This window comes from Brassica napus, chromosome C6 (genome assembly GCF_020379485.1).
Source record: "Brassica napus cultivar Da-Ae chromosome C6, Da-Ae, whole genome shotgun sequence".
Taxonomy (NCBI): Eukaryota; Viridiplantae; Streptophyta; class Magnoliopsida; order Brassicales; family Brassicaceae; genus Brassica; species Brassica napus.
The window spans coordinates 23,780,482-23,808,364 of NC_063449.1; the positions used below are offsets into that span (position 1 = coordinate 23,780,482).

Genomic DNA, 27,883 nt, shown 5'->3' on the forward strand with positions numbered 1-27,883 from the left:
TCGAGTCGACACGAATGCTTCCAAATACCCAGATATTCGATCTGTGTCCACCCCTATTTACGGATACAATTTTATTTTCTTTATATGAAAAAATGACTAATGTCAAGGCCCTTTTTATTTTAAATTAATTTTAATTTTATCTTTCATGTATTTTTTAAACAAAAATGTCATTTAATATTAATTAACAATATCTTTATATATTTGTCAACTATTTTTATATACTTTTTACATACACATACATGTGCACTTTGATGTGAGTACTTTGTAACTAAGTATTCACCACAACTGAAGTATCTAATTTTTTTGAAAGTTGAAATATTTTTTCTTAATGTTTCTTTCACCATTGACCAAATTGTAGTGAAATGATTTATCTTAATAATTTTCTTTTCTTTTTCTTAAACTATTATATGTTTAGAAACTATAATATGAAATTATTGGTTCGACATGACGACTATCTAAAATTCATAACATGAAAATAAACAAATAATATTTATTTTTGGTTTTTACCGGAAAAAACCAAAAAATCAAACATTTTAACTGAATAAACTAAAATGAATATTAATTTAAAATAATAGTTATATTTTAGAAGATTAAAAATAAAAAAAAACTTAAAATCGAACAAATATCCAGATTAAACAGATTTGATGTCTTTTTATTAAAAATAACAAAACTAATAATCACATTTCGGGCAAGACCGGTTATTACCTAGTTTCATTAATAAATGGCAGACACTTACTATAATCATTTATGTCCATTATGAATGCAATAACTCATTTCTTTGAGTTGTGCTAGTAGCATCCATGTCAATAGTAATTGTTTACATGCAATAAAACTCTTGCGGTTTGTTCTGTAGTAACCTGAACCTCTGAAACTGTCAAACTGTGGCCGAGTCTAAAATTAATGAATCTGATGCTAGTAGGTAGATATCATTTATGAGTGAAAAGAAAAGCTTTTACACAAAACACATCTCATTCTTTTCCTTCTGCATCACATCATCCAGGTGAAAAGAAAAAACAACAAAAACTTTAGATAGATAGAACTCGCACTTTAACCAAGTCACATAAGATTACGATTAAACTGCTAAGAACAAGGAAAACATATGATCTCAGACATCAATCCTCCCGGTCGGAGACAGTGCGCTGCTCCGGTTTCTAGGAGACAAGTTAACAAACTCCAAAGCCTGTGTTCTGAGCTGAACAGGATAATCAGCTGCACAACCGATCCTTGGACCAGCTCCTGTCGACCATTTCAGCATTAACTGATGACCCAACTGTAAAGATTTCGACTGTTTCTTGGAGTTGATCCTTTGTAAGATTGCTTTCTGTGGAACGTCAGCTTTTGGGCTTTCAAGCCCACCTGAAAGGGTTCTCTGGTAACTACTCCGTTTGATCTCCTCAAGTGTTCCGTTGCCGTTTTCATCAGTTTCAGCCTCTGCGTTGGATGGCGTTGGCTCCTCTTTCTTTAAAGACTTGGTCCCATCTCCATTGGGTTTAAAGTAATCATCGTAGCTGTCGGAATCTTCACTAGCTTTGTGCACCTACACAGACAAAAGTAACTATATTATTAGCTCTCAAGTAGTCTCTTCTCATATCATTTGGTAATCAAGATTTGATTCGTGTAAGGTTGAGTAGAACAAGAGTTTACCTCAACACCGTCTAGATTCACTGCGTTCTCTCTGAGAAACGAGAGAAATATGTCAAGGCTATCATCTGATGGCTTGTAATGACCACTGTATGCAGAGATTGTCTGAAAGAAATGCAAGAAGACAACGGAGACATATCAATTACAAAAACATAACAAAGATACACAAGGCCAGAGATTTCGGGGGATATAAGCAATTTAATAAGGATCTTAATAAAAAACTTTTTTTTAACAATTTTGGAGGCATATGTCTATATAAATTATCTTTTAAAATTTGAAAGCCATAGGCCAATGTGTCATTTGTCTATGTCCACGACAGGCTCTGCCGCAGACATAACTTAAGTTGCAGACTTGGTAAAATTACCTTGAGAACTCCATTGTCAACAACCACCCTCCCTGCGGCTAGTGTTGCTCCTCCGGCCAAAAAGCTTGAGTGATGGAACCTTCCTTTCTTCTTCTGAAGTAGACATAAACCAAAAACTATTAACAATCTTCTTCAATTACAATTATCAAGTTATACAAGGATAAACAGGTTTTCAAGAAGACCTACCAGACCGGCATATAGTTTCTTGAAAGTACTCATAACAAAGATCCACTTTGTCCCCTCAGATCCGTGCATGGTGTGTAGAAACTGTCCGGTTAACTTGTGAACAATCTTCCCTTCAATGATCTCATACTCATACTCTTCCCTCTCTTGCTGATAATGAGAAAAGATTCACATGAGAAATAGCCAAAATATGTTAAATAAATAATTGACAAGAAAAGTATGGCACGTACAGGTCCAAGATATCTGATGCATTGCTGCTTAAGCTTCGACCTTGGACATTCTACCAGATCCAGATCTTTCCCTTCTCCAACATCCAACCTGCAAGAAACCGATTTTTCACATTCAGATAAGATTTGTTTTCTTGTGATCAAGAAAACAAAATGAACCTTAGATAGTCATGGTGGATTTTGATTGTATATGTTAGAACCGAAAAACAAAATCAATAAATGGTTTACAAAAACGAAAACAAATGGTTTATATAAACCGGAAAACAAAAATTACAGTTTTTTGTTAAATAGATATATTGTCAACAAAAGAATAGTCTCCGCTTTAAAAGTGCTAAATCTAGTTTAGTTTAAAGGTGTTAACATACCAGTAGAAAAATGGCTGACCAGCATCAGCTTTGCACCACACTTCATAGTACAAATGCAGGTTGTGTCCATACCGGTGCCTAGGATCAATCTGATTATAAAAGTTTCATGTTGTTTAGTCTTCTTGTTACACCAAAAAATCAATTAATCTAAATATTAACAACAAACAAAAAGAAGATAAAAGTAATTACAGCTTCAATCCAATGCTGAAAGGCCAATTTCTCAGCTTTGTCGACTATGGACAGACCCTTCCCCACCTAACCACAAGATTACAAAAACCCTTAAACCAACTGGATTATTTTTCTTACAATAATATTTTTTTTGTAAATTTTCATCTTGACATATATATATATATATATATATTTTTTAATATTTTCTTACAATAATACATTTATTTGGGAAATTTTATCTTTACGTTTTTTAAAAATATTTTTCTTGCAATAATATTTGGTTGAGAAAAATTTCATCTCGACATATATATACTTGATATTTTGCCTACAATAATACTTATTTGAGAATTTTCATCTTGACATATATTTTTTTGTTTTCTTACAATAATACTTTTTGAACTTGGTTTACAATAATACTTATTTGAAAAAAAAATCATCTGGACATATATATATATATATATATCTACACAGATATTTTTTTAATTGGAAATCAGATACGACTCTACTTTTTCAAAAATAAAACAAAAATCAGATACGACTCTCAACGCTGAGACATTTTCAGATAATTTTTCTTACGATAATATTTATTTCAGAACTTTTTGATATTATTAAGACCAAAAGAATAAGGCACCAGACATACCTTAGAAGCATTCAAGCTCACACGATTCCACCTGGAAACTGCAGTTTCAGGTCTTGAGTAATCAAAGAATGAGATCGTACTATGATTTAATCTCGCATAATCCATCGCTTGCCACCTTTATTAAATCATTAACTAACATTAATCATTCAAACTAATCCCCTCCATCTATTTAAAACTTTAGTAAAGATTATTACCAGAGCTCTTCGGCGACAACCACAGAGTCCGCTAGTCTCCGGCGCGTGCGATAACTCCTGTAAACCTTCTGCACTTTCACCGCCGCCAAGCTAGAAGGCGAGTCAGGACACGCGCCTTCAAGGGCCTCGGTGAAGTTAGCGAAAGATTCTGCTCTGCGGTCTACCGGAGAAATGAGGATCTCTCCGGCGGCGTGAGAGAACGGCGGAGACTGGAAATCAAACTTGGCGACGACCTGCATCTTCTTCTCTTCTGAGAAAATCAGACCAAACTTACTTCGATCTTTAATGTCTGAACAAGAAATGGAACTTAGAGAAGATCCAAAGGGAAGACTTGTGTTTCTCTGCTATCAGTGTGTGTTCTGTGTATTTATTTATATAAAAATAAGTGGCTCGCCTCTAACCCCGGTCCCCGAGGACCATTTCTTTTATCTTAATTATATTTTTTTTTAATTTTCTATCTTTTATCATTTTTTGTGATGGAAAAAAATCTTTTATTATATTTTGTCAAAATACTTATTTCCAATTTTCTTGTGAGAAATAGACCGGTAAGATTGTGAAATATTTGGCACCGTTGACTGTGACTATTTAATATATCATCGATTTTGTGAAAAGAATGAAACCAATATCATTCACTAAAACCTAATATTTTTGTTATGTTTTAAGCCCTTGAAATTGTGTAGCTGTAGTGATTTTTTGGGGGTAAAAAGTATTTGTAGTAATGTTTCTTGACAACTTACATTTAAAACTTGATATTTTTTTTTTAACACTGAGTATATCATTATATAATTTCTACTACGAATCATGATAAACAGCCGTAATATAAGTGATATTGATGAACAACTGCACTGGCAAATTCACGATGAAACTCTTTCCGTAACATTTAGATCGAGAGACCATTTTACTTGTAAGACATCTTTAATGGACAGACTTTTTATACATTACATGATCGCAACAAACGATTATATCTGCATTTCTCTGAAATCTCCGATAAACTTACATCATATAATCTGCAAAAACTGAATTCTTTGGGAATCGAACTTTAAATCTAATGGAGAAACATTTAAATTTTAACCACTATGCCATTGTGCTTCAAAAAAATAATTAGTTCAAAAGTTGATCCATATGAAATTAAGTTTCATAATAAGTGTTATTTTAACTTTTTTTGTTACAAAAAGTGTAACTTTACAATTTCAATGTAAACTATATTTACTTTCAGCTGCAAATTATATTTACTTTCAGCTGAAAATTAATTGAAAACTACATTGATTTTCTAAATAATTTTATTTATCTCAAATACTATTGATTAGAGGAATATAATTAATAATAATTTACATATATTTCTGCTATTTTTTTAGTCTTCGTAGAAAATGTCAAAATGACGTTTATTTAGAAACGGAAAGAATATGATTTTAACAAAATGCAGATAAAATGGTACAATTAACTCGTAACACTGTTTACATACAGCTGGCAATGTCATAAATACACATGTCTAGCTGTCTACCATGAGTTAATAAGGGAACAAAATAACTAACTCGTGTAACAGTGTCAATGAATAATTCCGGATTTTGTACTATAGTAATAATATTGCTTCAAGTGGACTCCTGAAAAATATTAATTCCCGTAAGTCATAAAAGCAAAAACTAAAAAATATTATCAGGGAAAATGGAGAATATAAAGAATTTACGTCAATTTCATGCGTCATTTATAATAGATGGTTTCTCAATTGGTAAAGATCTATAACCGAAAGAGTGCTCAAAGATACTTTGAAGATTCAATGTCTCATGGAAAGCTTCGCAACAGTCTAGTTAATACATGTTTCTTAGATTCAAAACACAAAGACATATATTCAATATATTCTTGAACGAGGTGCACGTAGTCAATTGTTCTATTTCATTTTCATGGATGATTAGTCCATTTGTTGGTTAAAAGAGATCTGTTTATCAGAGAATTTGTTTACGCCGATGAAAAAAAAATATTATTAGTTGAATTTCTTTTTTTTGTAAGCTTCATTCTTAACTTAAATAAAACAGAAAATGTTATAGCCCATAGACTTTAGTTTGTTTAGCCATAGTACATATCAAGGAATTTGGTCCATTACCCTTAGTTCTAGGACCCAAATGAAGCCCACATGGTTGAATCAGAAACGAAGCGTTGAAGTTTTTGGAGTGGTGACGTTGGCGTTCACTGAAATCGAATCCAACTCAACATCATCGTAGACGATCTGGTCGGGTTTGTGTCTCTGAAAGATTGAATCTTGTTTATCAGTTGCATGTCCATTAGTCTAAAAACTTGATCCACTGATCGAAAAGTAGATGCATGGAGGCGTGTGCTATGCTCGTTCCAGAGCCAGTACATGGTCGCTTGCCATGCTAGTCGAGTAAGGAGTCGCTGGTGTTGCGGAGGGGGGGAGGGAGATCATCTGATTCAGGACTCCCTGCCAATCTCTAATCAACAATATCTGCAGTCTTCTCACCACAATTTGCCACATATCACAGCTATAGTTACATGAGAAGAAGAGATGATTCCGAGATTCTTGACCTGAGTTACATAACAGACATCTCTCATCAACACGAAGTCCCCAACTGATTAGTCTATCACGAGTCGGTAGTCTGTTCTGTACAAGAAGCCAGGTGTGGAAACTGTGGCGAGGAATGGCTTTAGAAATCCACACAGCTGCTTGCCATCTAACATCTAGTCGCGGAGCACACAGATAATCAAATACCACACCAGTTTTGTAAGTCGTGTGTACCTGTCCATTGATTTCCCATTCGAAATAGTCTTGACTTGTAGTCAGTTGGATGGTTGTCAGGTAGGTGTACAACTGTATCTGCGCATCTAAACGAGCTGGTGGTAAGCGCCATTATATGTTAGTGTAGATAGAGGAGACTGTTGCTTGATAAGGGATCCCACGTCTTGAGGTAGTACCTGATAAGTAAGTGTTCAGAGCACCAAATGGTGTCCAATTATCTGACTAGAATCGTGTTGTTTCTCCATTTTACAGTCGCAGTTTAATGAGTGGAAACACAACATCCTTCATCTTGAGGAACTTGTTGACAAGCCATGAAAATGATTGCTTCGGAGGTGTTATCCAGTAGTTATGCACTGAGCCTTGCAGAATAGCCTCCTTGAACCATTGCACCCATACTGAGTCTGGCCTGAAGAAAAGAAGCCAAAGGAGGCGGAAAGTGCACGCTTTGTTCTAGGTTCGAAGATCCTTAATTCTCAATTCTCCTTGTTTCTTTGTCAATACCACAGTTTCCCATGATACCCTCGCTGAGTTATGACCTTCAATGTTTCCCTTCCACAGAAATAAGCTGCAGAGGGAGTTTATTCGATTGATGCACGCTTTGGGCAAGATGAAAACATAGCACCAGAACGTTGTTATCCCTACAATGACTGTTTTGATTAAGAGAAGCCGCCCAGAGAAGGAGAAAGTCTTAACTGACCATGAAGAGAACCGAGATTTGACTTGATGGATCAGTGGTTCATAGTTGGTGACAGAGAGCTTTCGGGAGTTCAGTGGAACACCCAAATAGCGAAACGGGAGAGATCCTAGAGTCATTCCAGTTGAAGCTTGTATCAGGTTAGTTTCTACCTTAGTCATTCTCGATGCATAAAAGCTTGTTTTTTGCATACTCACAGGCAAGCCTGATCGGTCCTCAAACTCTTTCAGAACTTGTAGCACCTGCTGGACGGATGTAATGGAACTATCTATGAATATAAAAAGATCATCTACGAATGAGAGTTGAGTAAGTTTGATAGAGGAGCAGTTTGAATGGTTATTGAATCTATTTTTCCTCGCTGCTCTGTTGAGCATATGTGACAAGCAATTCATCGCAATGACAAATAGATAGGGTGAGAGAGGGTCTCCCTGCCTAAGCCCTCTCTTTTCTTTGAAGTAACCATGAATTGATCTATTATAACCAACTGTAAAATTTGATGTGCAAATGCAGGCTTTCGACTGGCGGATGAAACGACTTGGGAACTAAAGACCTTCAAGGCAGGAAAACAAGAACTCCCAAGATAGTGTGTCAAAGGCCTTTGCTATATCAACCTTGATGGTAATCCTTTTAGATCCCTTGTTCTTATGGTAACCATTTACAAGCTCGCCTGCTAGAGTAGTGTTCTCAACTATCAACCTTCCTTTTACAAACGTTGTTTTGCTAGGCAGGATAAGCGTTGATAACATAGGCTTAAGCCTCTTGACCAAAAGCCGAGATATGACTTTGTAGACTGTATTTAGGCAAGAAATTGGTCTGAAATCAGGTATCTTTGTAGCACCAGGGAACTTTGGAACTAATGAGAGTATTGTTGAATTTGCAGCAGTAGGGAGGAAGTTTGTGGCAAAGAAGTTCTTGATAGCTGAGAGAACCTCAGGACCAATAATTTCCCACGAAGCTTTGTAGAACGCTGATGTTAGGCCATCTGGACCAGGAGCCTTGTTAGGACTTAGTTTGAAGAAAACGGTTTTGATCTCCTCATCAGAAGGGATTGATAACATCAGTTGATTGCAGTGCTCAGGAAATACAAAGGACGAAAGGTCTTGAATCCAATTTGGCTCCGTGAACTGAAGAGTTGGGAAGTAGTACTGCAGCCCAAGCAAAAACTTGAAGTGGTTGACTGCAAGCTCACTCATTGCAAGGGGATCAATCACCCAAGTGCCATCACATAGTAGGAAAGCTCGTATTGCATTGTAGCTAGCTCTTGTTTGACAGATTCGCTGGAAATGGGTAGTGTTAAGGTCCCCTTCTCTCAATTAATTGTTCCTTGATTTTTGCCTGAAAAACATCTCCTCGATCTCTCGTAAGAAGTTCCATTTTTGATGCAGGTCTCTCTCAGCTTGGAACATGGCATGATATGGGTTTTGCAGAGCTTGGACATGCGCAATTTGCAACAAACTGTTAGTTTCGCTCACTCTCTCTTGAATTTTAGAGTAATTATCTTTGCTTAAAAGGTTTAGAGCACTCTTGATTTGTTTTAGCTTCCAACACATTTGTGGTAGAGTTTGACACACGTTTCCAGTACGAATCCATGCATCTTGTAGAAGCTGAATGAAACCAGGGTGTTTGATGAGGTAATTTTGGAACTTGTAGGGTTTGGAACCAGCTAAAGAAAGGCTAAAAGCTAGGTCAAGTACACAGGGTGAGTGGTCTGAGAAAAAGGGAGGGAGGAAGGAGGATATGGCATGGGGGAAGGAAGCAACAAATGAGTTGTTCACCATCAGTCTATCATATTTCTTAGGGATTGGGAATGAGGGATGAGAATTGATCCAAGTGAAAGTGGGACCAATGAATCGAAGATCGAAGAGCCCCAGTTGAGTGAAACAATCTCGCAGCTGAAACATGAGATAGTCAGGGACAGTGATATCAGGATCAGAATGTTCCATTGGATGGATTATCTGATTTAGGTCTCCTCCTAGGATCCAGCTGCTGTTGTCTAAATCAAGAGTTGATTGGAGATGGATGAGTTCTCTCCATAGATCAGCCAGATCAGAGCTTAAGTTCGAAGCGTAGAGAGCTGAGTAGTAAGTAGATTGTTGGTTCGGGAAGCATAGTTTACATGTGATGCACTGACAGCTTTGAGAGAGGATCTGGACGTTGAGAGTGTCTCCCCAGATTAGGATGATCCGACCATCAGGATCAGAGTTATGATTCAAGTAGAATTTCCAGGTAGGACAGAGGGCTCCAAAAAGTGGCTTATTAGTATTTAGCCAAGATACAAAGGATCTATGCTTGTTCGGGTCATTTAGGCCTCGAACATTCCAAAAAATGAGCTTGACACTCATTAAGATAAAAGGGGAGGATCCTCCGAAAGAATGGAGGAGTCCTGAGAAGCAGAAGGAAAAGCAAGCTGAAAAGGAGGAACAGAAGATGTTTTTAGATCAGTTTTGTGAGAAATGACAAGATTTAAAAGAGCAAGAGATTGAGCGAAAAGGTTAGGATTTGTGTTTGAGGAGAGGGGTGGGGAAAGGGTAGGCGAAGAACGAGATCTTTTAAGTGAAGGTCTAGGGACAGGTTCAGGAGTTATGAAGGGATTAGAAGCTAAGGTGTTCAAGAGGGGACGGTTTGAAACATAGACATGAACAATAGGCAGGGGATGGGATACAGAAGGTAGAGGGACTACAGACATGACATGCAAGGAACCAGATGGAGGGGCATGTGGGACCACAATAGCAACAGTTTCTGTACAGAGCCCGCAACAAGAGGAACATGTACTGTTGCAGTAGACGGCATCGACTTAGCAAGAGGAATCTCTTTAGGGTGAGAGACATGCCGATACTTCTTGTTATTTTTCAATGCACCTTGATTTAAAGCTTGTTTTTTCCTTTCAGCTTCTGCATCCAACAGAGGAGGAGTGTACAGTAGGCAGTTTCTCACAATATGACCTAGCTCTTGAAAGTGAGAGCAAGTCGGTGGAACCCAAGATAGTGAACTGAGACTTCTACAACCTCACCATCTTCCCTTTCAAATTCAACAACAGAAGGGAGCTGTTTTGTAAGATCTACCTCCACCTTTACATGATATAAGGTGAGACTCGCTAGGTTCTTTGTGAAATCATCCATTTCTTTTGGTTCACCAATTATCCCTGCAACGAGACTCATTCCTTCATCATGTTGTAGGTCAAGAGGCACTCCAGTGAGGTGACCCCATATCTTGATAGCCTTCAATGGTGGAGTAGACTTTGAGTGAGCTGAGGACCATTGGGCAGTGTGAAACATCAAATCTCCAATGTACCACTTGTCCAAAATCTTTTGTCTAAGGTAATCACTTTGAATTCGGACAATAACAGATTGGTTTAGTGGGTTGTTGTGTATTTCCAATTTTTTTTCTTTCATGTGATTGAAAACACTTTGTATTTGGTTGAGGGGGGGGGGGGGGGGGGGGGGGTCTTACCATTGAAATAACAAATGATAAAGTCTTTACGCAGCTCTGCTCCCTTTTGAAATACAGTGTCCGAAATGAGTACTCGAGGCCTCCCATTAGGAACCATGGTCACTGGAGCAAAACGTCGCATCGTCTTATTCTCTGAAAGTCGAATTCGCTCTACCAGAGTTGGTGGAGCAGCCTAAGTTTGGAAGGGGACAGTGGCATGGTTTAAATGGTTATGAGAAGGAGTTTGGTTCGATTCAAGCTGAATAGTGGGATTAGGGTTTGTGACTGATGGTTGAGAGCAGGAGGCTTTGTTATTTTGGATTGGGGAAGAAGGTTTAGGTGGGATTATTGAGAAGGATTTTCTAGTACTTTCCTCAAGCTAAGGTCCTTGAATAGTAGTTTTTATGGAACCAGTTGACATCGAGGAAGTATCATCTACCTCACATACATAAGGAGCAGTTGAGACAGCAGTTGGAACTTGGAATGCTCTTGCAGTTGAAGATTTGGACCCTTTACTTGCCATAGAAGGAACAATTGTTGATCTCGTAACAGTACCAAATATGTAGTTAGGAGAGGGTTTGGGGGTGGTTTTGGCTTCAGATAAGGTTGGGAAATTTTACGGTGATAATGGAGATGAGGGGACAAAGGGATCCGGAGGGGTGGGATGAAGGGGTGGTGGTTCGCCAGCAGCTACAGACGACGGATTCTCACCGGAAAAACATCCAGGAACTCGCCATTTTGATTGCATTGGAAAACGTTCAGAGAGGTTTTGACTTTTATTTCTTAGTTTTAATTAGTTGAATTCCTCCTTGCATAAAAAACATGGTCATCTATCGAACATTACTAATTTATGATAAAATAGAATGTTTCATGTTAATGGTTCCATTTCTAAAAAGGTTATTCAAATGTTGGTGGGGTGGAAAACGATTTGTTAATTTTAAATGGTCTTGGTACAGAATCAAAGATTACATGATAAATTTTTCTCCAGAAAAACATGCATTGCTAGGCTTGAATCTACATTCACTTTCTCGTATTATTCTTCTGCAGTTTCAAGCATCGTACATTTTCATCATGTATATGTTTGGTTCCATTTTCTTCTTTTGTGTTCTTGTCAATTTCAAACACTACCAAAAAAATAGAAAAATTACTTAAATATTATAGGTTAACTAACACTTTTTAAAATATACTCAATCAAGAATACTATATAATATTTGGTTTTGACTTTAATGATTACTGTTTAAAATTTAGTATTTAGTGGATGAATTGAGTTTATAAAATTCTATAAATGTTTTATAAATTATTATAATTTTTTTTATAAATGATTTAGCTGAATTAATAAATGTGTGATTAAAAAACTAATTATGTTTTATGGTAAATTTGAAAAATGGTATCAAATTTATTGTAAAATTGCAATTCCCTTGATCTTACAATTGCTCTTCGGTGAGTATTTAATCATGAGATAGAACACGGGTGAAACAAACATGTAAATATAAATAAATGTAAATGAAAAATACTCACACATGTGGAAATGAAAAAGAAAAACCTAAATTGCACTCACTAACCAAAAAAAAGCTAAATTCATCAACTAACTAAAATCACTTTCTCTCTCCTTTTCTCTTCTTATCTTTTTTTATCATCTTCCTAAAAAATCTAATTTTGATTTTTTTTTTTGGTTATTTCACAAATAACCCAAAAAAAGGTTAATACAATTAATTAGTTTTTTTGGGTGTAACGTATATAATTTTATTTAACTTTTTAGCAGTCACTGTCAGTATTAGCCATTCACCAACTGATTCGTTCATAAAAAACAAAGTATTCAGTTGTCTTCATTCATTATCTTCACAAGACTTATCTTTACTAGGCCTGGAACGGATCGGATATCCGGACAATTTTAAGGTATCTGGATCCGGATCTTTATCCGTCGGATCCATAATTTTACTATCCTTATCCGGATCCAGGGTTCTCGGATATACGGGTGTCGGATATCCTTCTAAAAATTGTAATATCCGGCGGATATCGGGATCCGGATTTGGATTTTTAATATAAATAAAAAATAATATTAATATATATATAAAATATTAACAATAATTTAAAAATAAAAAAATATATAATGTTTTTAATTATTTCTATGTATAATATTACAAAATTTACATAAAATTTATATATACTATTATAAAAATGAAAATATATTAAATAGAATTAATTTTTATATATAAGTATTACTATTTTTAAAATATTTATTAATAAAACTTACGGATCCGGATATCCAGACTAAAAAAGTAAATATTCGGATCCGAATCCGGCTTTGACGGATCCAACATTTTACTATCCAGATCCGGATTCGGTCATCCGGATATCCGGATTTTTGGATCGGATCCGGATCGAATCTCGGATCGAATCCGGATCTCGGATAAAAGTCTCAGGCCTAATCTTTACTTTCAAAGTATAATAAACGATCAGACCATTGTGAAAACGATCATTTAGCTAAGTACTTATAAATTAATACGAAATTCATTATGCATGATCATCATCATGAACTTGTTAATTTATATTATAATATATCTTGTTTTATGTTTTGTTAATGTTCAAATATATTTGAGTAACCATGTATGTCTAAATGTATGCCTAAATGTATTTTATGTTTTGTTTATTGTCTAACATATATGACTGACCAACCAGAAACTAAACTAATTTTGAGGCATACATGGTATATGTTGGATTTTTTCGGGAAGGTTGGCAAAGTTGACTTTGGTTATATGGTAGTTCCCATTCATTCATTTTAACATTTTAAAAAATATTTTCCATTCAAATGATTTTTTGACTAAAGCCATTCAAGGGAATTGAGTTTCATTTTGTAACAAAATTAGCTAAAATCGTTATTAAGAAGAAGTTGTTATATTTGGTTTGTTTTGAGTGTTATTTTTTTCTCGTATAGTCCCAATAACTAAAATATGTAAGGTACGTAGGTTTTTCATCGAGTTGCCATGATCGGCATGTAGGAACAAATCTAGATAACTAACGAGGAAAATGATGAGATTAATTCCCGTCGTCGATCGGTTGATTATTCCAATTTTATTACAAATTAATTACTTAAAGTGTCGTGGTTTAGACGTTGCTGTCAAATATGAGGTTGTGGTAAGTTATAGTCGGTAGAGTACCTTGTCTGAGGTGCTAATTTAATATGTTCTTCTTAATTATTCTAAGATTTCTGGATTTTAGTTAATGCGTTAGTTTGGTGTACTGATACTGTAACAAACCCGTCTAACAAATAACATGTGTTCCTATTACATGTGATATATATCATATATGATCCTATATATACATTAGATATTAGTATATTACTACCCAACAGAGAATTATATAAATAATGGACGCCAAGCATGCATGGGCCTATTTTGTTACGTTCTTTTTTTTTTTGAGAAAATATTTTGTTAATTGCGTTCTTCTACTGCGTCAATTATAATATAATTGATTATTGACGGATGTTGGGGAAAACGAAATGATATATAATTGTTTGGTTGAAGAGTGAAGAAGAAATAAGAAGCATGTGGCGCTGCTGATGCTTGACTTCTTCGTACGACCACAAAAAAGTCTCCCTCTGTTCATGTGTTTATGTGATTCACATTGTTTACCGTCTTCACGTAAGGCTGTTTCTTAGGGCATCCGCATTGGTGAACTTCCTCTTGGGGTTCATAAGGTTTTTTTATTATTTTTTTGGTAGGACCATAAATAGTTGTGAACCTCTATCGATTGTGTTCCTGCATTGGTGAACCTGCAGAAGGGGTTCATAAAAATAAAATAATATTATATATATATTTTTTTAAATCTTTTCACTATATTGAAAATAAATGAATAAAATATAATAAGTTTTAAAATATTCAATACATTAAGAATTGATTACATTAACCAATATATTTATAAAAGAAATTTATTCAATACACTGAGAATTCATGAACATACAACGATCAATCATCTACATTACCAAACATTTGCCAGATATTTTCGATGAGATCAGCTTTCAAACGATCATGTTTATCTGAATTTCGAACTTCAGTGCGAATGCCAAGCATATTATGGACATTCAAACTTTCTCTTCTTCGCACCTGGGAACTTCTGCTTGACTCTCCCGACATACATAGAGCTAAAAGACAGGTACATAAAGCTAAAAGACAGGTACATAAAAGAAACAGAGAAAGCGTGAACCCGTGACCTGCAACACAAGTACAAGCATCCACCTCCACAAGTCAAGCAACCCGTGACCTGCAACACAAAACAGAGCCGAATCAATAAAGTTAAACAAAAAGTCTAGACAACACTCAAGAAATCACATATCACTCTAGACAATAGTCTACACAACACATTGTAAACCACAAAAAAATAACCGACTGACCAACTCAAAGCATTTCAGATATCAGTTTATTCTTGAGTGTCCTTTCTTGATCAGAAAGTGTATCTGCATTTTTGCCTAAGAGACGATCAAGGATTTTCCGGTTTGATATGATAGTTTTCATAGCTAGTATGCTCTCTATCTGATCAAGAACTGCTTCATTCCCGTGCTTCTTTCCTTTCGCAGCTTTGGAAGCCTTAATACCAGGAGGCCTAACCTCTTCCAACTCAGGCTCTGTTTCCGCAGCTTCCTTCCTTTTCTCCTTTAGACCATCTCTGGAAACAGAGTTTGATCTCCATTTTTGATCAAACCTCAGTTCCCTCCACGCATGCTCGAGTGTGAACTTGAGCTGGTAGTCGTTAAAGAAGATGTCATGGGCAGACTTCATGACATCGTTCTCATTTTGACCACTAGCTTGTTCCTTCAATGCGGCCTCATAACTTCCCACAAACTTACAGACCTGCTCATTAACTCTTCCCCACCTCTGCTTACACTGACTCCACTCTCTAGGAGCGAAGCCACTCAGCTGAGGGCTTGAATTGAAATACTCTGCTATTCTATTCCACAATGACCCTAACTTCTGCTGGTTACTAACTATCGGATCCTTGCTGGTGTTCAACCAAGCACTGATCAGAACAATGTCTTCTTGTGTTGTCCACTTTTTCCTTTCCAACGGTTTTGGAACAGTAGAAGACCCTACGCCTATGGACCCTACGTCTATGGGTTGACTGGTTTGGGAAGATAAAAGGTTCATAAACCCGGGAGAATCTAGAGAAAACGGTTCCATTTTGGTTTGGGGTGGTGTTTTAAACGTGGTTTTGGTTTTCAGATTTTTTACTTCTAACTATGTTTTTAAACTACAATTGTGCTTTGATAAGAGAGAGCAATTAAAGTAAGTCTAACTACCAAAATTCATTAAAGTTAATTACACAACAAGTTGTTCTCTAACGGCATTCATTACACATCAAATCTGTTTTAAAAAACTAGTACAAGAAGTAGACAGAGAGCATTCAACACAACATTCATCAGAGCAACCAACCAACTGATAATTAATGTTTTTCAGTTCCTAGTCTACCTAGTTCACTTCACTTTCTAGTTCAGTTACCTACTCTACCTAGTTCAGTTCACCTCTAGTTCAGCATTCATCACATCATTCAGCAGAGCAAGCTAAATACTTCAGTTCAGTTAAGCTTAGTTAAGCTTGAGTGTTTACCTTAAGGTTTTTATTCGAAGCAGGCCTTCTCCAGATTTGCGACCTGCACAGTGAGAGAATAAATCTCAGCAGTGAGGTTATCAACCACCAAACTGAGGCGGTTAACCTCTGCCTGCAGATGGAAACAAACAAACCGTGTTACGGACTTAAAAATAACCAAACTTTACAAATCTCTATACTACCTATTCGATACTCTTAAAAAGTTCACTAACCTCAACTGTGTCGATATGTTTATTGAGATTGGGCACCAACTTGATCACCTGCTCAGCCTTCTCCACCCGCCTACGCAGACTTTCGATCTCCTCCTGCACACCTATAACCCAAGGCTGACGGTAATGAAACCCATCAGCCTTGTTGACAACATAAACACATTAGACTCGCGTCACTAAAACATAATTTATACTTCTTCAAACCCATCTGCATTGTATCTCTTACCTCGTAGTTGATGCATGTGAAGAAGCGTTTCCCAGGCAGAGTGTCGTACTCCTCCTTCACGCGAACCTCGTCTCGGATTCTCCCACCACAGGGACACCTTCTGGGAATCCCATATTCTGAATCGGCCACGTTTCCCATCCTGTTGTAGTACTCCTCTTGCCTCTTTGTATTTCTTCTATCTTCCACGGGATCCATCTAAACAACAAAGATAAAACAGATTACGACATAATCACGAAAAATTATGATGAAACGACCCATAAATCGAACCCACATGCAGATTTAAAACCATAACTCAAAACCCCCAAATCGATTTCAGATCCCAGATAAACAAACCCTAAAAATCGATAAATCGAACCCCGCATGAGGTTTTACAACCATAAATCGAAACCCCCTTTTCCGATTTTGAACCCAAACTCGAAACCACAAAATCTATTTCGAGTCCCTCACATCGGTTTCGACACCAAAAATGCTTGATTTAACCGTGAATCCACTCGATACTCACCTGTGCTCGTAGAGGAGACACTCCGTCGTCGATTAGATAGAGAAAAGTGAAGAACGGTCAGCGTCGCACCAAAATCGCCTTTCGGAGAGAAACCCTAGCTTTTTTTCAGAAATGAGAGAAAATGCTTTCTCTCCGCTTTCCTCCTCGTCAACTCGCGAACGCGTCTCCAATGGGTGGGTGACACCTGGCATGAACCGGGCTCATACAGGGTCAGTACTAAGAGGCGAGTCGCGGAAATAAACCCAATTTTTGATTTATTTTTGGCTTCCGGGCCTATGAACCCGAACCCATGAACCCTATTAGAACTCTCAATGCTGATGGCCTTAAGCTCCTATATGCTGGTGTATGTATGGTGGTGTATTCTTTTTTTCTGTATGTTATATTTTTCTTCCCAGCAATTCATTTAGGTATCTAAATTATGCTCTAAAACCTAAGCTTGACAAAATTAACTTTTAGATATAAATGACTGCTTTTTGTGGTTATAAATCGAGTGGAATGACGGAATCGTGATCCAATTCACAAATTTATAAATGCAATAAATAGCATATTTTCCACTATTTTAATTCTACTGCCAATCAATATGTTGACAAATCTTATGGAGTTGAATACTATTGAGTTGTTTTTTGCTAGAGAGTTAATATCATTTAAAATGAAATATATAACTTACAAAAATGAAAACCTATAGAAATGCTTCCATTTTACCAACGGTGGATTGAATTAGTGATTCAGTGTTTGGAGTTGGTTTCATTGTGCCCTAAATTCGATTTTTATTGGGACGACGGGTTTACATCGTGTTTGGTATTACCAACCATTGCGCCTGATCCGGGGGATTAGTCGGGCTTAAAGCCTGGATCACCTATCGATTATTAAAAAAACGAAATGCTTCCAAAGCAAAAAGAAATAAAAACCTGGAAAGTTATTTATAATATAAGATCAAATGTATACATGTAGCAATTCAATTCTAACACATAAGCATATAATCTATTAATAAGTATATAATATCAAATAATTGTCTCCTGCTGTAGCAAAAATCTGCGTACTAAATAGAATAAAAAAATTAAAGACATCGTTCCCTATTTCTTAATATTGTAAGACAGCGCTAATGAAAAAATGTCATAAAAGCAATACAGCATTTGTATTAGTCGAATCCTTTGAACTAGAATCCTCGTATAATACATATGATCAGCGCATACGGAATATTGCTGGCATACAAAGTAATGTCGGAAAGTATTCTCGTTCAGTTTTTTTTTGCTGTTTAGTGGGTTATCCAAAAGAATAAGAGGTTGAATAGGACAAGGACCTCCATAGTACAATTATATCCGAAAACATACAATGCCAGGCTTCGAACACTTCCAACGGAGGTTCTTCCTATTAGGATTCTTAATATATGTGTTATTTATATATATATATATATATATATGTATATATTATATATGAGTTTTCCCCATCGGAGTTCTTAATATACGTATTATGTATATTAAAAACCCTCATTGGAGATGGTCTTAGATTTTTATATTTTTTAGCAACATGCCAGGCTTAGATCTAGTATAAAATTATAGGCGATTGTTTATTTTTCTATAATAGAAGATTCATTAAGATTATATCTTCTGCAGCTTCAACATTCAAGCATCCTCCAGATTCACAATATAGTCTATATGTTTGGATTCATTATGTATGTTCCTTTGTTTTCATGTTATTTATATGACACAACCAAAGAAAGTCCCTACTAAATACTGTGTTTTTGACACGAAAATTGCTACAGTGCGCTTCACATTTTAAGACCATTTACAATGGCTTATTCAACTGTTAAATTCATGTACTCGCATGTTAAATAAATTTGAAATGATGAGGTGGATTAAAACTTGTTGAATACTTTCAACAGGTTATAAGAGTAAAAACTGGAGATAATAAATATACATGGCATCTTATGGTTAAAAGCAATTATTATTATTTTTAACCTAAATTATATGACATCAATTATTTTACAATAGATTAAATTTTATATATAATTTTTATGTCAAATTAATCATTTTCATATTCTATATATATATATATATATATTTGTTTTATTTGGTTTGAACGTATAAAAAATTATTTGTGAAATGATTCCCAACAATAGTTTTTTGTACTATTTGAAAAATAATTCGTTGAGAATATCAAATATTAAACTGTATGTAACTTTTCTTTATTTTAACTTAATTTGAATTAACATTGTTTGCTTATATGTAGTTATAAAGTTATTAAAAATTATGAAACAAATTGGTAGAGTAAACTGTTGAGTTTTAAACAAAACTATTGTAAAGATTAAAAATTAAAAATTGTGTTGAATAATTCAGTGGAAGAAAAAAAAGATTATGTGAAATGTAAAAAAACTAGAGTGTTGAATAAATGGACCAATGGTTAGGTTGATAAAAAAAATTGGACCAATGTAGATAGTCTAATAGGGAAAACTCAAAAGTATGTTGGTTACTCACAAAGTTTTTTTTAATAAATACATAAATAACTATTATTATAATTATTATTATAATAAAAAGATGAGAGAAAGTTTCCAACCATTTTTTTGTGAAAATATGACTGGGTCATCTTTTATTTGCATGTCTATATTTTTCATTGTTTGGGCTTATATAATTGGAAACATTTATCCGGCGGGCGAACTCAGTCGACTAGTCTCTTTGGGACCTTGACCACTGGCACCAGCCAGACCCGGTTGCTCGCAAGGAGAATTAGATACTCATGTCGCATGGCCATATATAGATGGGTAAACTTGAGTTGGCGTGAATTCGAATCCAGATCTTTTAGGGACACTGATACGCCATACGCCACCCAACAACACCCATGTGATTTAATTGGTGAACATGCTATCACTCACTAGAAACTTCTAGGAATGGCATGACCCATTTCTGATTCACCTGACATTTTCGGGATGTATGAATTGTTGAATGAAAAGAATGCTCGAATATATCATCAAAATGGTCATCATGTTCACTTGGTTATGATGAGCTTCATCGCATTCCTAATCAGGTACGGGTAAACTGATTAGGAATAAAATCAACCATGTTAGAAAAAACCGAGCCCAAAACAAACTTTAGCGTTGGTTCATACGACTATTTCGCTGTTTGATTTTTTTAAATAGAGAAATTGTATTATAAATGTGGGTTTTATTCTACTGCATGCCACTATAATGTTGTACTTTTCTATTTTTCAAAACAAAATATATAAAAATGTTATTTTGACTTCTGTATTTTAGAGAAAAATATAGTAGAAAATGGTTGGAAAGGTTCAACGTCGCCATGTTTAACTTATACTCTTCTATTTCATAAAACTACCATTTTGATATTTTTTTGCTACACAAAAATATTATTTTAGAATTTAAACACAATTTATACTTATTTTAATTTTAATATTAATTGCAAAATACATAATCTTATAAAAAATTATTTATCTAAATTATTGTTGGTTAAATAGATGTAATTAATAAAATAATCATCATATTTCATTTATTTTTCTTAATTTGTGTAAAAATGTTAAAATGACATTCTTTATGAGACATAATGAATATTTGTTTTATCAGCATAAGATATTTTGATTTTTGTATTTTTTTTCTCTTCAATCTATTATTTTTTTCTCTCTCTCGTTTTAGTAGCGGTGCTTTGAATAGTCAGTAGAGTACCTCTTCCAAGTTTTTTTTAAACCTTTTTTTAAGGCTGGCTAAGAAATTGCACTCAATAGCTAAGAAAAAAAACAAAATTCACGAACTAACCAAATTCTTATTCTCTTTCCCCCTTTCTCTTTCTATCTCTCTCTACCCTCTCTCTAAAAAAACTAATTAATTTTTGGTTATTTCACAAATAACCCCTTAAAATAAACCTCTTCCAAGTTGGTAACATTTTTTTTGGATTTTACTTGATGTTAGGTTGGTGTATTAATATTGTAACATGTATAATATTAGTTTTTTTTTCAAAAAAAAAACCTGTATACCATTAGTTACTGAACATTATGCTAAATCCCATGTGATTTACAATCCTGGCTATATATTAAATATCACCTAAACTAGAAATATATCAATCGACATGGAACTATTTTACATATTCTTCTATGGCGTCTAGAAAGTTAATCGTGATACGAAAATATTGGAGTGTGTGTATATAATACATAAAATGTATATAATATATTGGTTATTATTACACCATGTTCGAAAAAGCGGGCGCCTAGTGGATTAGTCGTCTGACTAGACGCTTGGGGGGAGCCAACCACAACGATTTCAGCCTAATCGGTTCAGTAAATTGGTAATCCGATAATTCGATAAAAACTGACTAGGTGCTTAAAAATTGGATTATAACTGATTTAAACCGTATAATAATTGGACTTTATTGACAAATTTTTGGCTCTTCTTAATCAAAGGCCCATTTGCGTGAGAATTAAAGAGACTTTGTCCCTGTATTTATTAGGGACTTTAAGACCTATCTTCCTCATTTTTAATCCATATGGGACAAATATGTCTTTTACTTTTTTTTTTCAAAGTCTCACGGATAAAAAAATACATGGTAGGATAGACAATGTATGAGAGACATGAGGATAATTTTGATGCGGACAGACTGCTCGGACCTAGTGGACATGATTACAAACCCAGAAGATTGGCTAACATTCGCGACAGAAATTAAGGTGTACTAGAGATTACACGAGGATTTCGAGGATGTGGGACTGTCTCATATTCCTTAGAGTAAGAATGGTCGAGCGGACTCGTTAGCAAAGAAGCAAGGACCATAGGCTATATTTTTCCTATATAGATCAGACCCGACTAGACGGAGGTGCTCCTCGGAGAATGAGAATCAGCTCGTCTGACCACCACTTGATCTAGCTTAAATGGGTAGCAACCAAAAAAAAAGATATATTGTAGGAGAATTGAACCCTCAATCTTCTAGAGTAACATATGCATGATAAGCCACTGGACTATGATGCTTCGACATTCACTTGTCACATATATATTTATATATAAGCATGTATTAAGACTTTTATTATCATGTCTGTTACATAAATATATTATAAATATATTAAATCGTATTAAAAATTAGACTATGCATACTCTCCGCTTAATTTCCGATTTTTCGGTAATTCGCTAGGTCTGGAATTACCACCATACTAACGGTCAACGTAGTTCTAAACATGAGTTATTAGTAGCGGGATGTCAAGGAAAAAAGAAAAAAATATTGGTTTGGTTGGATAGTGAAGAAGCATGTGGTCCACGAGATCGGACTTCTTTCTTACGTCTGACCTCTGCGTACGACGACTCACCAACTCACTAACAAACAAATCTCTCTCTCTATCTGTGTGCTACATGTGGCTACATGTGATTCACATTGATTTGCTCGCGTACGTGTACAGAGCTTACTTTCTCTAAAGTCCTATGAACATGTATATAGAATTTTTCTAATAAAATTATTGGATATCCATTTACCAATTTCTCAAAATTGAAGTTAGGACTCCGTACCGAGTACTACTGGTCTTGCAGGTGAGCAGTAAGCACGTAACACGTTGACATAGTTCTCCACAAGTCTACCATGAGTTAATCACGAAAAGCAAAACCCATAAGTAGTTTAAGCAAAATGATTTAGTTCTCCGTAGAAATTGAACTCAGACGAACTACATTCAGTAGGATGTATCTTCGTTTTCTCTAGATCATGGCTCAACTAGCACTAGGCCACCTTGCTTGGATATAAAAAAAAGTATTTTATCTTAATGTCTACGCCATACGGTTAATTACATTTATTTAACCAATAGTAATTAAAATTTTATTTATTTCAATTACTATTGGTTAAAGTATTCACTGATATACTTTCTCTATAAATTTTGTGCTATGTCTACATATACATGCATTACCCCCTCCGTTAAATATATATATTTAGGTTTTCTTGTTCCAAAAAACAAATAGGTTTCTAAATATTTAAAATATTTAAAAATTCAATTAATATTTTTTTTTTAAATGTAGAACTTATTAGTTAATATTTAATAAGTTCTATATATTTTTTAAAATATAAATTGAATTTTTTAACTGATTAAATGTTATTAGTTGATAGTTATTTGAAATTGTATAGAAGAAATAAATAATTGATTTAACTCTAAATTTTTATTATATTCTTAATATGTGTGATAGTTCTAAAACATTATCTTTAAATAACTGAAGCAGTGTACACCAAAGGAATTAATGTAGTGAACGAAAATGCATAATACAAATTTATTAAAAAATAGCATATTGATATATTAATTTGTTTCAACTACGTATAGCTTGGAAAAATGACTGGTAGGACTTGGAAGAACTTGAATTCCACGAGATTTACTCGGAGAAAGCGTAGTCGACAAAATCTGTCAAATGAAAATGAGAAACGCGTCTTGCTAAAGTTGTTAAGTTCTGACCGGGTGATTGTGGTCGAGTGGTAAGAAGACGGGACTGTGACGCCAACACGTTTCAGGTTCGATCCACCTGCTGCGCGAAACTAAGTCACAATTATCCTGGTCACCCAACACGGATATGGACCTATGCTTTAGGGCCCATTTGAATACCCGGAGAGAGGGTCTATCCGTGGGTTGCACTTCCCCTTGGAGATTAGTCCGGGCCTCTCCATGGGCCTGGGATACCCCCAGGTTAACAAAAAAAAAAAAAAATATCATGTATTATTTTTAATGTGTATATATGTACTTATGTGGTTCTTAATAAGAATGTTTAAAATGTGTAGTTAGTTAAGAAAATAGTCCAAGAGGTTTCATAAAAAAAAAAGTCTAAATGGTGTTTTGGTGAGACATTGGCCATACTAAACAAAACTTGACTAGATATAATAGTATCCCTATTTTTCATTTGTATATAAATCGCTTATATAAAAATTCTAGCATGTTTTCACACTTGTCGCATCTTTAAAAACAATCCTGATCTTCTTTTTTTGTGCAATCCTGTTTCTTATATCACAAAACAATCACACTATTATTCATGTATCAACAATTTATTATTAACCAATTAACAAAAATGACATTACTAAAAAGACATATTGCTCATTTCATTACGACCGTTAGCATGTGTAACTAGGACAGCAGAACATGACTCAAAGAGAGAGAGAAAAAACATTTAATATATTTTGAATATGAACATAAATTGCCGGTTTCAAATAGTCATGGATATATTATCCGAAACCCAAAAACCAAACCAGAACCGAACCAAAAAAACCAAAACCGGACCAAAAGTTACAAAACCCCGAATGGTTCCTATATTTCTAAATCCAAAAAAAACCAGGACCGAACCGAGAACCGAACGGGTACCGAATATTTTGAATATATTATAAATATTCATTATTTTAATTTTAATATATATAAAATGTAATTTATAAATAAAAAAATTCGAACAATCAGAATTACCCAAATATTTTTTGGTTTTTTCCGGGTTTAACTCGGGTATTCGATTTTTTTTAGTTTTTTGGATTTTAAATCCGAACTAAACCCGAATTATTTATTATACGATTCCATTTTGGGTTTTATAAGAGATTAAAAACCCGAACATTATCCGAACCGATTCGAAAAATGTCCGGTTCCTAAACATCCCAACCAAATAAATCGAACCGATCCGAACCGAATGCCTAGCACTAGTTTCAAGAATCATACAGTTTGGTTTGCTACTTGACTAGTTGTCAGCAACTCCTCCGGTAAAGCACACTCCCCATTCGTTGTTGCTATTAACAAGTTATTTGGCCTAAAATTTATGGAAAAGAAACCGTTTCTACCATGAAATTATCATAAAGCAAATAGTTGTGTTTAATTAGCCGTATTGATAAGTCTGATGCTAGTAATACACGGTCAGTACGCTCAAAAAAGGATTTAATCAGTTCACCATGAGAAAAACATTCCAATATAAAATACGATGTTAGTTATTGACTGTAACCCCTTTACTTAATTTGCCCATTTGCCTATGGTTTAAAGGGCATAAAGTAATTCACCACGTCGAGATTCCTATTTTTCTAAGTTTGGTTTTACATTTACAAAAATTAATATGATGTAAATATTGATTTATTAGTTGAGTAATATATTTTACATTTTGAAAAAGGTATATATGTATATATATATATATATATATATATGCATGCATTATTATTATTTTTTTTTTGTAACTTATGCATGCATTTAATTATTTTGATCGCAATGATTTCATTAATTGAACGATGGTGTCAACATATTTAGACACTAACACATCTGAAACATCTTCGATTGCATATATACAAAGCTGGACAATATTGCTTTGTTGTTTACATATCTTATGATTTAGAATAAAATTGAGAAGATCATAGGTGAATGTGCGGCGAGGCCACCTAATTATTAAAAAGGCCATTTGTGCATGAAATATGTGCATTAAATCCGTCAATCACAAACAAGGGCCAAAGTTTTTAACCAAGCTAAAGGATGACTGTTTAGTCGCCATTAATGTTCACATCTTTCTTTGAAAATATATTAGCATGAATAACAATCTTTCAAAGATAAATGACAGAACCGTTCAGATCACAGTTCATTAGATCATGACGGATAAATATGTGAGCAAATTAAATTAAAATTTGGATTTGGTTCTGGGACGTTGAATAGTACCCTCTTTAAGGACCCGACTGGTTTTCCCGCTATGACCCGCAAACGCAGCTTTTGCGGTTGGTAGCGGTTGACAGCGTTTCGAAACAATCATACAAACCGCTACAAATCGCTCCAAACAGCTCCGAACCTCTTAAAATCAAAAGCTGGTTCCAGCTAGCGTTTGCGGTTGCGGGTGGAAAAAAAAAATATAAAATTCTTTTCATAAATATTTTAAAATTTTAAAATTAAAATTATAAAATAGAAATATTATAAATAAAAAATATATATATTTTATATATTAATTAAAATGTTAAAAAATATACATATTTTATATATTAATTAAAATTCACAAACAATATCATAATTTGTTTTATAAAAAATTTAAACTAAATTTTTATTTTAATTTTTAAACATTTATATACACACATATATAAAGATATACACATATATAAAACGAAATAAAAAATTTTAAAAAAATTTTTAACATAAATTTTCAAAACAAATTTTATTAAAATTATAACTTTCAACTAATTGAAAATTTTCATAAATAAAAATAATATTTGTATTAATCATATTATATTTATAATTATTATATTTTATTACATAGTATGTTTTTTATATTTTTATAATGTTATAATACGTTAATATAGGTAATTTATTATTAAACCGCTGCAATATCTTATAATCAACCAGTCACAAATATTCTGTAAACGCAACAATTTTCAAACATTGTACCAGTCATACAAAACGCTTAATAACGCTTGAAACTGCAACCACCCGCATCCGCAAACTCCTGCATCCGCAAACTCCTGCATCCGTAACCGCAACCGCTGCATTTAAACCAGTCGGGCAAGTGATAAATGTCCCACCATATTTGTTGTATCATAGGGGGGCGGGGGGTGGGGGGGACTTAGAAGTAAAATTCGGTTTATTCATCAAAAGAGATATTACAAATTTTACCATATACTTATTTTACAAAAAGAGATATTAAATGAGGGGGTGAAATCCGGTGAATTACTTTATGTTGTGCTTCGCAGCCTTCACTGTCTTCCATTTACTTACCTAACAAAGATATGATTCATGACATATTATTATGCTATGTTGTGAACCGCATATCTCTCATTATGCTAATTAATAACGGTTTGGCTCATCCCATGTGAGACATTGCCATGATTAATTCACATTATCCCATTTGATAGAAGCGTTTATGTGTCCAATAAGGTTTCGTTAAAATACACGTACAAAGTTATACATATAGAAGTTGAAACATGGGGTTCCAAATAACTTGGATCATTTTGCACCTAAGATTTGTTTTGTGAGATTTGAAGATTTGTCAAGATAGATTATTCAGAAATAAAAAAAAATTTATCTATCATATACTAATTTTATATATGAATCATTGACTGCTCTGCAAATCACTCTATTAATTACATTTATGAAATTTGAAGATTTGTCTTATGAGATTTGAAGATTTGTCAAGATAGATTATTGAGAATTAAAAAAAAAATATATATCATATACTAATTTTATACGATAATTTTATATATGAAGCATTAACAGTTCTGTAAATCATTCTATTAATTACATTTATAAAGCATATTGCTTCTAAAACATACTGGTATTGTTTTGTCATCAACTATACCAAGGGTATAGATGTTGAAACACCAATCAAGGGTATAGAAGTTGAAACATGCGGTTCCAAATAACTTGGATTATTGTACACTTAAGATTTGTTTTATGAGATTTGAAGATTAGTCAAAGATAGATTACTCAGAAATAAAAAAATATTTATATATCATACTAATTTTATATATGAATCATTAACTGCTCTGCAAATTATTATATTAATGACATTTATGAAAGCATATTATTTCTATAGCATATTGCTATTGTTTTGTCATCAGCAATACCAATCAAGGCAGAGAAGTTGAAACATGCAAATTCAAATAATTTGGATCATTGTACACGTAAAATTTGTCTTATGAGATTAGAAGATTTGTCAAGATAGATTAAATCTCATGTAACGTGGTAAATTTTATTTTTTACAAACCATCAACATAATGAAAAAGGATTCAAAAACCAACATAGATACTGAAA

At 34.2% G+C, this 27,883-nt stretch overlaps 2 protein-coding genes and 1 long non-coding RNA gene across 9 annotated transcripts; 1 reads left to right on the forward strand and 2 right to left on the reverse strand.

Moving 5' to 3' along the window:
• Nucleotides 1-950: 950 nt before the first annotated feature.
• LOC111207190 (IQ domain-containing protein IQM3) lies at nt 951-4,169 on the reverse strand. Of its 2 annotated transcripts, XM_022704968.2 has the most exons (9): nt 3,783-4,169; nt 3,589-3,703; nt 2,970-3,035; nt 2,781-2,869; nt 2,419-2,506; nt 2,192-2,338; nt 2,006-2,098; nt 1,645-1,746; nt 951-1,537 (listed from the first exon to the last, which is right to left on the reverse strand). In XM_022704968.2, the coding sequence occupies exons 1-9, from the start codon at nt 4,019-4,021 to the stop codon at nt 1,106-1,108; spliced, it is 1,371 nt and encodes a 456-aa protein (XP_022560689.1). In that variant the 5' UTR covers nt 4,022-4,169; the 3' UTR covers nt 951-1,105. The 2 variants fall into 2 exon arrangements, with proteins under 2 accessions (XP_022560689.1, XP_048616987.1); XM_048761030.1 differs by lacking the exon at nt 2,970-3,035 and having other exon boundaries at nt 3,783-4,150.
• Nucleotides 4,170-4,401: 232 nt separating this feature from the next.
• LOC111207042 lies at nt 4,402-11,687 on the forward strand. Of its 5 annotated transcripts, none has more exons than XR_002659245.2 (12): nt 4,402-6,516; nt 6,592-6,700; nt 6,784-6,985; nt 7,090-7,365; nt 7,456-7,637; nt 7,736-7,843; nt 8,106-8,523; nt 8,611-8,682; nt 8,876-10,042; nt 10,114-10,309; nt 10,402-10,542; nt 10,733-11,687. It is a non-coding gene; the product is annotated as an uncharacterized LOC111207042 (long non-coding RNA). The 5 variants fall into 5 exon arrangements; XR_007325171.1 differs by having other exon boundaries at nt 8,106-8,512; XR_007325172.1 differs by having other exon boundaries at nt 8,109-8,523.
• Nucleotides 11,688-14,057: 2,370 nt separating this feature from the next.
• On the reverse strand, nt 14,058-17,383 carry LOC106345450 (glutathione S-transferase T3-like). 2 transcript variants are annotated; one of them, XM_048761031.1, is made up of 3 exons: nt 16,690-17,383; nt 16,467-16,604; nt 14,058-16,366 (listed from the first exon to the last, which is right to left on the reverse strand). In XM_048761031.1, exon 3 carries the CDS (start codon nt 15,826-15,828, stop codon nt 15,049-15,051), a length of 780 nt encoding a protein of 259 aa, XP_048616988.1. In that variant the 5' UTR covers nt 15,829-16,366; nt 16,467-16,604; nt 16,690-17,383; the 3' UTR covers nt 14,058-15,048. Both variants share the same exon structure in this region, with proteins under 2 accessions (XP_048616988.1, XP_048616989.1).
• Between the last annotated feature and the right edge of the window lie 10,500 nt (nt 17,384-27,883).

Bases quoted from the DNA above. Each gene is read 5' to 3' on its own strand.
- LOC111207190 (XM_022704968.2), bottom strand. From the start codon at position 4,021: ATGCAGGTCGTCGCCAAGTTTGATTTCCAGTCTCCGCCGTTCTCTCAC. The intron at 2,507-2,780 runs GTATGTTAACAC...GGTTTCTTGCAG, and splicing joins GGTCAGCCATTTTTCTACTG to GTTGGATGTTGGAGAAGGGA. The intron at 2,339-2,418 runs GTACGTGCCATA...TCTCATTATCAG, and splicing joins GCATCAGATATCTTGGACCT to CAAGAGAGGGAAGAGTATGA.
- LOC106345450 (XM_048761031.1), bottom strand. From the start codon at position 15,828: ATGGAACCGTTTTCTCTAGATTCTCCCGGGTTTATGAACCTTTTATCT.